Source organism: Poecilia reticulata, unplaced genomic scaffold (genome assembly GCF_000633615.1).
Source record: "Poecilia reticulata strain Guanapo unplaced genomic scaffold, Guppy_female_1.0+MT scaffold_212, whole genome shotgun sequence".
In the NCBI taxonomy this organism is placed as follows: domain Eukaryota; kingdom Metazoa; phylum Chordata; class Actinopteri; order Cyprinodontiformes; family Poeciliidae; genus Poecilia; species Poecilia reticulata.
This window is the reverse complement of record NW_007615022.1, coordinates 344666-354815: the sequence shown is the minus strand read 5'-3', so window position 1 is coordinate 354815 and position 10150 is coordinate 344666. Positions and strand designations below refer to the sequence as shown.

The 10150-nt window shown below is 48.1% G+C and overlaps 2 protein-coding genes across 3 annotated transcripts in view; both read left to right on the top strand.

Annotated features, from left to right (window-relative positions):
- mecp2 (methyl CpG binding protein 2) overlaps positions 1-3659 on the top strand; it is a 9028-nt gene extending 5369 nt beyond the window's left edge. Inside the window, exon 7 of the mRNA XM_008402318.2 lies at positions 4-3659. Coding sequence (XP_008400540.1) covers positions 4-750 — 747 coding nt within the window. The 3' untranslated portion in view covers positions 751-3659. The remainder of the gene's footprint in view (positions 1-3) is intronic.
- A 100-nt stretch (positions 3660-3759) lies between these two features.
- On the top strand, positions 3760-10064 carry LOC103460226 (uncharacterized). Of its 2 annotated transcripts, none has more exons than XM_008402320.2 (9): positions 3760-4904; positions 5852-6025; positions 7230-7387; positions 7533-7731; positions 7936-8032; positions 8578-8749; positions 8820-8857; positions 8961-9072; positions 9438-10064. In XM_008402320.2, the coding sequence occupies exons 1-9, from the start codon at positions 4648-4650 to the stop codon at positions 9587-9589; spliced, it is 1359 nt and encodes a 452-aa protein (XP_008400542.1). In that variant the 5' UTR covers positions 3760-4647; the 3' UTR covers positions 9590-10064. The 2 variants fall into 2 exon arrangements, with proteins under 2 accessions (XP_008400542.1, XP_008400541.1); XM_008402319.2 differs by having other exon boundaries at positions 8820-8863.
- Positions 10065-10150: the final 86 nt, after the last annotated feature.

Sequence of the window (10150 nt, the reverse complement as noted above, 5' to 3'; positions counted from 1 at the left end):
CAAGTCCAGAGTCAACCCCAGACCAGAACACCAACCCAAGTCCAGAGTCAACCCCAGACAAGGGTTCCAGCTCAACCTCATCCTCACTTGCAATCTCCCCTTCATGTGCTGCCTCAAACACGTATGAGACAGACCTTGCAACACCATGTCCCAAATCCGCATAGAGCCCCACCCAGTCAATCTCCCACCCAGCCTGGGTCACCCATTCCCCAATCCCAAACACATCCACACTTTCAAAGCTTTCAAACCCAGTTGCATCCCCAGTCCCTCTCTCAACACACAAGGCTACATGCGCAGAACCTTGTTTCTCACAGACCGTTACCATCCAGCCACGCCCATCCCAATCTCATCCCTGCTCAGCAGAACCAGGGTGAACAGCCACAGGACCTGAGCACCACACGGCCTCCCCTAGAGAGCCAGTTCCCAAGAAGAGATGCCAGCATGGAGGGCATCAGGATGGAGGGAAGAGGAGAGCTGCTCTCAGCATCAGATACCAGAGAAGTTTTAGGAGGTGAAAGAGGGTCAAACAGCACATCAAGACCTTCCGGCTCTGTGCCACCTGGACCTCCTGGAGTAGCAGGGTCCAGTCTCGTGCCTGGAGCAGACGGTAGGGCTCGACTGAGGGTGGAGCCAGAGGCAGCAGGTGACAGCAAGGAGCTCAGAGACATTGTCCCACAGTCCACTGTTCCCCGTCCCAGCTGTGAGGAAACCGTAGAGTCACGAACTGCTGTCAGTGAAAGAGTCAGCTGATTGGTTGGTCAGGTGAAAGGCAAGCTGATTGGTGACCTTACAGACTGAGTCAACCCCAGACGGAGGAGTATGGCCGCGCTGTTGATGGAGGTGTATGGACCTCACTCTGTTTTCAAACAGAAGCTGGAAGAACCGTCACAGCTTCTACTGTTGGATTCTGTCGGGAGACTTTGTGAAGTTGTAGAAGGTACAGCCAGTTTGGCGCTGAAGGACAGACAGGTCGAGAGGGGAACGAATAGTCTTTTTCTAGAACAAAACAAATGACAAGGAAAAACAAGAAAAAGTGCGTGTGTATATAATCTAAAGGCAGCTGTTGCATCCTGTTAGGTGGGGAGTAGTTCGGAACTAAAAACCGTCGCTTAACAACACATTACTCTGATAAAATGTTGCTTCCGGAATATAACCTGTTTTTTATTTAGTAGTTGATTGTTTTGTCTTTGTTATACAGCTTTAAGAAGTAATATTACCAACAGCCCTGACTCTAACATGGCCCACGTTGACTGACAGTCCTTTCCTCAAACCAGTCCTTGACTGAAGGTCTACGAGGCAATGCGGCGCGGCGGTTTGCACCTTAAATTGGTTTCTTAAAAATTCCTCATCTTTATTTTTCAAAGTTTTCCATGAAACCCTAAAAAGCAGAGGCTTTCTTTTAGTGTTCTCAGTTCTTGTGCTTACTCTCGTCTCTCGCCATTTTGCCTGAGATCAAAGCGTTAAAGTTGTCAGTCCTCTTCCAGATTTCCTCAGACGCGTCTTGAATCTGGAACCAGCTGGAACCCCGACTCTGACGGCCTGATTCAAAAGGACTTTAGTCATGGTTCATGCTCCAGTCATGGAGTTCATGGTTCCTCTCAGCTGATTCAGGATCTGATGAATCCGGCCGATAAGAAAAGCTGCTCATTGGTGTTTCAACATTTCCAGTTCAGCCAGTTCTTCCAGGATTTTTCCTAAACTGGTCTTCATGAACTTGTATGTTTCTCTCAAATTTTGTTCCTGCTGTAAGCACTTTTGATATCAAACCAAACCCATGCCTACAGTAGCTTTATTTGAGTTCTTTTGATAATGAATGTGTGGGAAAGGACCCATTCTAAATGTGTCTTTACGTCAGATGTCTGGAACAGTTTGCACATCTCAACTTTATACAATCAACCCCCTGCATGTCGCTCAGAGACCCTGCAGGCCTTCAACCGGGGCCCGCGTTCGCAGAGGCCAACCTGGCTCAGGTTCACGGTCCAGGTCTAACCAGGAAAGGTGGTTCCGACGGATCCGGGTGTGCAGAGAGGACAGAACTGTGGGCTTTTCCCTTCAGATCTGAGAGTCACAGTTAGGAGGTGTCAGGATGCTTTCTGAGCTGCAGTCATGATGTCTTGAAATGGTTTGATCAGTTCTTGTTGAAGACGACCCAGGCACCCGTTACACTGAGATTCCTTGCCGCCTTTACCGCTGAATCCACATGGTGTTTCAGGGGTTCTTAACAAAACCGTAGATGGTTTCAGTAGGAAATGTTTGGCTCTGTGGTCGTTTAGTGTCTGACCAACAGCCCAATCTCACCACTAAGGACACCCAGCGACACCTTCAGTTCAATCATCTCAACTGCTGTGACTCCAACTGCACCCAGTTCACCAGGAACTTCCAACACCTCCAGACTAAAAGCAGACATCGTGAGATGCCACTCTCTGTTTCCATCAATGTTTTTTCATGCCCATTTTGAAGTGTCGCATTAGAAAAGGTTGATGGAAATGGTAAAATTCTAAATAACTTCCTCAATTTCACAAACAACTTTTTACGTGAGGTGATTTATGGCTCTTCTGAAAAAGAGTTGATGCGAGAGATGGAAGCAGCAAACTTTCCCATCCACAGTTTGGTCTGTTTTACCAGAGGTACGAAACCTGGAGAAAAAAGTTCAGACCTACAGCACAACGTGGAGGACTATTTTCCTGAGATGTGCGGTCCATGCTAGTTTATAACCTCTGCTTCTTGTTCATTCGCGCCATGCGTAGTGTCAACATTTGATGAAATAGCACCTTGTGTAACCCAGGGGTGCTCAAGTCCCATCCTCCAGAGGTACCGTCCTGCGACTTTTGGATACATCCCGACTCCAACAGACCGGGATCAGCTCTGAACAGGCCTGGCAACCAGCCAGTCATTGGATTCAGGTGTGCTGGAGCAGGGAAGCCTCTGAAAGCTGCATGACGGCCCTGGAGGACGTTGAGAAGGAGGTAGACATCTTTGYGAACAAGATGACACAAATTTCGTCAGGTGTCTACATCAGCGAGAGCTGATTTTGGCTCTGGGATGAAGTGTGTGGGTCTTCAGAGTGTCTCTGAGGGGTTATGCTGCAGAATCATCACGCAGGAACCAACACGTCTTCAGGAAGTAAACAGATTAACTGTGACCTGCTGGAGACTCCTGCTGGGTTCTGTGACTCTCTGACCTGAACCTCCCAGTCCGTCTTGGTTCTGGATCCAGTAACCCGGCCCGCTGCGAGCCCCTTTAGCGTAGYCCGGCCTCTGCGTCCGCGCCGCCAGCTGCTCAGAGCAGCGAACCCATCGGCTGCACGCCACCGCAGAATCGTTCCTCTCTGATTGGACCCACTCCACAGGACTCGACCCAGCACAATCTACAGTAACCAGCCACCATATTGCATGTTCCAGAGTTTAGTGCCTATATTAATAATAATAATATTGTGTGTCTTGCCAGAAGCCACCATGTCAGCCGAGCCATGTTGTGTTTCTAGACCTTAGTAGTAATGTGTGTGGTGACTTCATAGTTGCTAATATTGAGGATGAACATTCTGCTTTTACTCTGGTTGGAATTCAGTGAAACTCCAGAAAACACCGTCGCTGTAGAAGAACTAGTTTTTACCTGTTTTCTTATTTTTGTTTCTAACTAAAACCATTTGTTGTCCCTGACATGTCTGTGGTCTCCGTGTTTGACTCGTCCGATCCAGAACCGACTGAGCTTCGTCCCACTCCGTCTCTGATCACAAACATCCGTCAAGATTTAAATATTAATCACATTTATGCAATATCAGGAGGATGAAGGTATAATTAGGATTTTATAATTATTTTATTAGAATGATGGAGGCTTTATGCTCCTTACTGTGGAACCTCAGAGAAAGTTCTGCAGTTTTTTCTATGTCAGATAAATTACTGCCCTCTGCTGGTGGCGCTGAGGAACTGAAGAGGTTTTAAAGCAAAGATCTGATGTAATAAAATTCTCTCAGGTTCGGAGAATTCAGTCAAAATAAACCCAGAGGTTATTAAATGATAACGCTTTGCTGCAGTTTATCGGCATGTTTTGACTCCATCAAGCCGAAAGATAATAAAAGAATAAAGTTCATTAAAAATATTGATCAGAATCTAAAAACACGATCAGACTGAATGAGTCTCAGCTGCATAACGGCTAAAACCGTCATCATGACCTCTGACCTCATCAATGTTCAGCTGTAAATCAGAAAAAACCTGAGATGGTCTAAAAGTTAAGGGCCTGAAGGGCGGCATAAAACTAACTACCTGATTTTAGTGTAATGAACTAAAACCGCTTCGATGTGGAACAGAATGCAGTTATTAATATGATTAATGAATAAAAATGGCTGCCACTGCGCCACCTCACCTGGGAAGAATGAAAATATAAATGATTAAAGTCTCAGTGCTGCTGCTGCAGGTGGAACAAACCTCCATGAACCGCATTTCATTTGTTCATKTTTCCGTTTCATCTCCAACTTCCTGTTTCATTTTTCCTCCAATCAAAGAGGAGCGTCGTTCCTTTCAGGTCACGTGGTTCCGCTCAGCACCTGTTGACGGAGCCGTTAATGAGCCTCTAAAGGTCACGGCCCACTCGTGACCCGGGCAGGTGAAAACGCGGCTCTCTGATTGGCTGAGCTGAAGGCAGGTGAGGATGGAGGATGTGGCCGCGTCGCTGCTGCTGCTGCTGTGCGGGTCCCTGGTTCTCGGGCCCACTGCCGGTTCCGGTTCGGGTCCGTACTCTGAGCGCGGCAGGATGGAGCTGCGGCGGGTCCAGAGCCTCGCCGCGCAGCCGCGGTATGGCGGGTGTTGGGCGCGCGCGCTGGAACACCTGGACACGAGCTGCAGGGACATGACGTCAGAGAGTCAGAGCCGCCTGGCGCTGCGCTTCACGCACTGTCACCTGAGCAGGTAAGCAGCTGGTCGGAACCGGGGAGGGAGAACCTGCCGCTTTGGGTTCTTCAGAACCAGAATCCAGTGGTTCTGTTTAGACCCAGAGTCCGGTGGTTCTGTTGGACTCTGCTCAGTCCAGTCACTTCTGATCGGAACCAAGCGGTTCTGAGGTTAAAACGTGGCTCTTCCTCCCGCAGGTGGGATGCGATGACATCATCAGGTGAAGGTCACTCATCGATGACGTCACTGTAGTTCTGGACTCACCTGCAGCGGTTCTGTCCAAAGATCAAATATTTTACAATTTTCATTCTTTTTTAAAATCTAAAATAATTTATAGTTTTTTATTAAATGCTCAACAAAAATATAAAAAATCAGGATTTGAGTGAAATGAAGGAAACATTGGCAGCTGAGTGAAACTGGACCCGAAGCGGTTCTGGTGTCGCCGTGTTTCCAGAACCAGGATTTGGGTCATTTTCTGATCTCTGCTCCTTTTTACCTGGACATTAAAACCTAAACTGACACCAGAACCTTTTGCTCCTTAAGATGAGTTGAGTTTGCTGATGAAACTGCTTTGCTCCTGGTCCAGTTGGTACCGTTGTTGATCTGCAGTCAATGGCCACACAGAATCATCCTGAGGGCCACAGCTGGCCCCCGCACCACACTTTGGAAACCACAGTGTTGCGTTTTCTAAAGGTTAGGAAGTCATAGGGACTTTCTGTCTCATAATTATGGCTTTTATTCTTGTAATTATGACTTTAGATCTCCTAATTATGACTTCCTGTTGGGCTTTTATTTTTCTTTCTTGATGTTTTTTTACTTTTATTTATTTTTTTGCTTAAACTGAGCTGATTAGTTTTCTGCGAGTGCTGCCACCTTGTGACCGTTTCTGTTTACTACAGCTCAGATCTATGGAGCTAAAACTGTCTCATAATTCACAAAAACATTTTTAACCTGTTTCTCTTCAGCTCAGGCAGAGATTTCCCATCCTGCCCTGAGGGGTCAGAGGTCAGCAGGTGTACTACTGGGATGGATCCTGTGGCCTTCAGCACATACACTGAGTTCTTCACCCACACCCACTCAATCTGCCACTTCCTGCAGTCGGAGGCCTGGCAGCGCCGCACAGAGAGCACCATGTACAGGTGAGCACCATGTACAGGTGAGCACCATGTACAGGTGAGCACCATGTACAGGTGAGCACCATGTACAGGTGAGCACCATGTACAGGTGAGCACCATGTACAGGTGAGCACCATGTACAGGTGAGCACCATGTACAGGTGAGCGGGCCGCACTGAGCCCTGCGCTGCGTCTTGTAGGACCAACCAGGAACTTTTCTTAAGCCTTTTGGTTTTAACAGGATTTTGCTTCTTTTTACTTGGTTTCATTTGTCGGTGGGACTTTGATTTGTTCCCACCAACAAATCAAAGTCCCACTTGATTTGTTGTTAAACATGTTAAAACTACATGTTTAAAAAAAAGTTTTTCTTTTAAACATGTAGTTTTGGAAAAAAAGCCAAAAATGTTCACCATCATTTTAAAACGAGTTTTCTGCCTTTGCCAGTTTTACAGACCAAAATAAAAATAAGTGCCGTATTTTCCGCACTATAAGGCGCCTAGAATAGACGCTTCAGTTTGGGTAGCCACTTTGTTCCGTACTCTATTATTACACATCTACATTTATAAAGAAATGATCCCCAGTACTTTAGTAGCTGCTCCAGTCGTTGTTTCACTCACAGTGTTGGTGTTGCCATATTGTGCCCAACTGCATTCTGGGTAACACAGACCAACCCACAGTCTCTGTCTTCCCCGCCGCCCCTGGCTTTAAATGTATCATCAAACTTTATTAACAAACCAGCATTCTGACAACTATCCCAGCATGCACTGCTCTCTTCTTCTTCTACGGGGAAATGAAGTCGGCGGCTGCTTGCCGTAGCTGCTGGTCCTGTAGTGGCTCCATGTTGGTCCATATATAAGATGCACCGGGTTATAAGGCTTTAGAGGAAACTGAAGGTTTTTAGGTGCCTTATAGTGCAGAAAATACGGTAAATAATGATCACATGTTGTTTCTAAACTAAACATTTATTGTTGAGTAAAAATACAGAACTATTTAAATTTGGATTTATGAATAATGGTGATTGTCTGGGTTCCTCTGAATCATCTCTGTTCAGATAATAAATGATTATTTATATGAAACATTTACGTCCCAACAGTAGCCGACTCTGGCCTGGTGCAAACATTCAGGCTCATTCAGCTCCGTCTGTTTCTGCTGACCTCTGACCTGCTGCCACACTGTTAGCGTTATGCTACTCAACATGCCGCTAATCGGCTACATTAACGTGTGTTTAGGCTGACCGAGGCCTCTGCAGGTGTTGCAGAGCAGCTTCAGTCCACCAGACAGATGGCCAACGAGCTGATGGAAGCCCAGAGCGTCGCCTTACAGGCACAGAAAGAAATCCTGTCCAATGGGGAGGAGCTACGAGCCACCCTGAGAGACTCCACTCAGGGTAAAAYACACACAGAGCCTGCCAGACTAAACTCGGGGTAAAGGTCCCGTTTTGTTCAGATTCGGTCGGTTTAAGAATCGTTCTGATGCATCTCAGTTTGCTGATTGTCCTCACCTGTCCCCTGCTTCCTGTCCCAACCCTCCAGGTGTGCAGGCGGTCTTCTCTGACCTCAGCAGCGCCTCCAGGCAGCAGCAGGTGGCGCTGTCGCAGCTCTTCCAGCAGCTCTCCTTCCTGCAGAGCTTCCTGCTGCTTGAGGCTCACAGCCTGACTTCTTGCTGCTACAACGCCGCCGCGCTCTGCACCGCCTACCTCATCACTTCCACCCCACGCTCCTCCAGGGCCAGGTAGCTCCGCCCCCTTCCCGTTACCTGTTACCTGCTGCTGCATGTTTGCTTCTACAGAGGCAGTTCCAGCTTCCACCAACAGGGGGAGCAGTTACACCGTTTACTAGTAAAGCTGTAGCTCCAGAGAAATCTGTAGCACCTTCATAATCAGACATCAGACAGGTGACCTCTGAGTGACCGCTGCTCCCCCCTCCCCTGGTCCAGGCTGCTGCTGCTGGTTTTGGTCTGCGTCAACTTCTACTTGGAGAAGAAGATCTACCAGCATGTGCTGAGCTCCGACCAACCAGAACACCTTCATGTGGTTGGTAGACCCGCCTGGGGGCGGGGCTTGTGTGGGGCGGGGCTTGTGTGGGGGCGGGGCTTGTGTGGGGCGGGGCTTGTGTGGGGGCGGGGCTTATGTGGGGGGTGGTTGTCTTGTCCAACGCTCTGAAACTGCACATTGACCAACAAAAACAGGAAGTGACCCGATTTAATCAGAACATGAGATGATGTGTTCAGGGTTTTCTGGAAAAATGAATACCAGGAGCAATTAATGAATGAATGAATCGCCAAGCTGCCGCTGATCCCAGACTGTTTCCACTTCCTGTGCTGCTCAAGAGAATCAATGATTGGGTCACATGACCACAATGATGCTTACAGAGAAGTTGATTGGCTGAAAAAGCTTCCTGGTCCCGTCTTCCCTCAGCACGACAGRATTAGCCAAATACTTGAAGAAAAAATGAACGACGACAGTCATGATGATGTCATGATGCAAGAATAAAGTCGTAAAAACGAGTGTTGGAATAGTTGAAGTCCAGGAGTCGTAGTCATAGTGCAGAACCAACATGGCGTGTTGTGATGATTCAGGATCAGGCCTCGGCGTACGTCGCTGCGCTGCGCCGCCTCTCGGTGTGTGTTGCCCTGTGTGTCCTGCTGCTGGTGTGTGTTCGCTACAGAGACCCGCTGCAGCAGAGCCTGGAAGTGCTGCAGCAGCTCCGAGAGACGCAACGCAGCCTGCAGGAGGCGCTGCGGCGTGCAGGTGAGTGTCCAGGTGAGACCCGGTCAGGCGCATCAGGGCGGGGCTTAAAGGAGCTGCTTGTCGTTTACAGAGAGGTTTACGCAGGAGGAGAAGGACCGTCAGCTGCAGGTGAGGGTGAGGTCAACAGAGAGCGCACCTGGACACACCTGGACACACCTGGATCACCTGCTAGTTAATTCCTAAACAGCTCCACCTGCTGGTTGATTTCCAGAGGACGGCAAGAGCAGAAAGGCTGTGGAGAAGAGAGGAAGAGGAGGAGGAGGAAGAGGAGTTCAGTATGATGTCATCACTGGCTGCAGGCTCCTCCCACCTGCCAGCTTCAGGTCAGCTGACTCTAGAGGGGCGGGGCTAAAGCTTCGGGCCTCTCTGGCGACACCTGGAGGTTTGCTGTGGAAAAGTCAGCGCAGAAGCTTTTAACCTTTAAACCAGTAAAACCAGCAGGTTCTGGTTCTGGTTCTGGTCTGAGTTTTAACGGATCATTTTCTAAACGGATCGGCTCCGTCTTGTCCTCCATGTTTAGGGATTTTATTTAACATTATTTTTATTCTCTGCAGTTCGTACTTTAAAATGTTTGGATTTTGTTTTATGGGATAAAAATTAAATGTTGAATAAATAAATATAATTACTAATGGAGGTTTAACCGTGATGTCTCACCTGATGACCTCTGACCTCCCTGGTTCTCCTTCAGGTCGGAGCGCCCGTCTCCTCTGCTGCTCCTCTTCCCATCATGCATCAGTCCAGACTCCGCCTCCCCTGGTTGTGGAGGTTCCTGTCAGGAAGAACCCGGTTCTGCTGCCGCGCTACAGCCTGAGGAGCCGCCGTCGGTCAGACGTAAGATGAGTGACGTCATCAGTGACGTCATCGGTGACGTCATCGGCGATCTGCAGCTACAAAGGATTTTTTTCATTTTTATAACGATTAATAAAAATGTTTTTAACAAATAGTCTCATGCAGGACAACAGTCGGGTGGTTCTGGTCCGTTTGCTGCACCCACACAGGCTGTAGCTTAGCATCGCTATGCTAACGCTTACTCAGTCAACACATCTGACTTCCTGTATGATCAGTGATGTCAGCAACGCGTTCCTCTGATCCGCCCACGTTCTGCAGCGATCAGGTTCCAGTTACTGACCCGTCCGTCAGGGAACAGAACCGACGCAGGACGGAGAAGATTTGGGTTTTCTAGATGTGCAGCCCATTTCAGCAGCAAGTCGTTTCAAAGAGCTTTACATCATAACATAGAGTCATGCAGCATAGAATCAACAACCAAACATGACATTCAGTCGATGCCGTCAATAAATTGATCATTGATCACGTTTCCAACCAGCTGAGGGTTTTAGTCTGGATGTAAAGGAGCTCAGTGTTTCAGCTGTTTTACAGTTTTCTGGAAGTTTGTTCCAGATC

Excerpts from the sequence above, each read along its gene's own strand:
- LOC103460226 (XM_008402319.2), top strand. The coding sequence starts at position 4,648 with ATGGAGGATGTGGCCGCGTCGCTGCTGCTGCTGCTGTGCGGGTCCCTG. Across the intron at positions 8,864-8,960 it reads ACCGTCAGCTGCAGGTGAGG|AGGACGGCAAGAGCAGAAAG; the intron begins GTGAGGTCAACA and ends GTTGATTTCCAG. Across the intron at positions 9,073-9,437 it reads CTCCCACCTGCCAGCTTCAG|GTCGGAGCGCCCGTCTCCTC; the intron begins GTCAGCTGACTC and ends GTTCTCCTTCAG.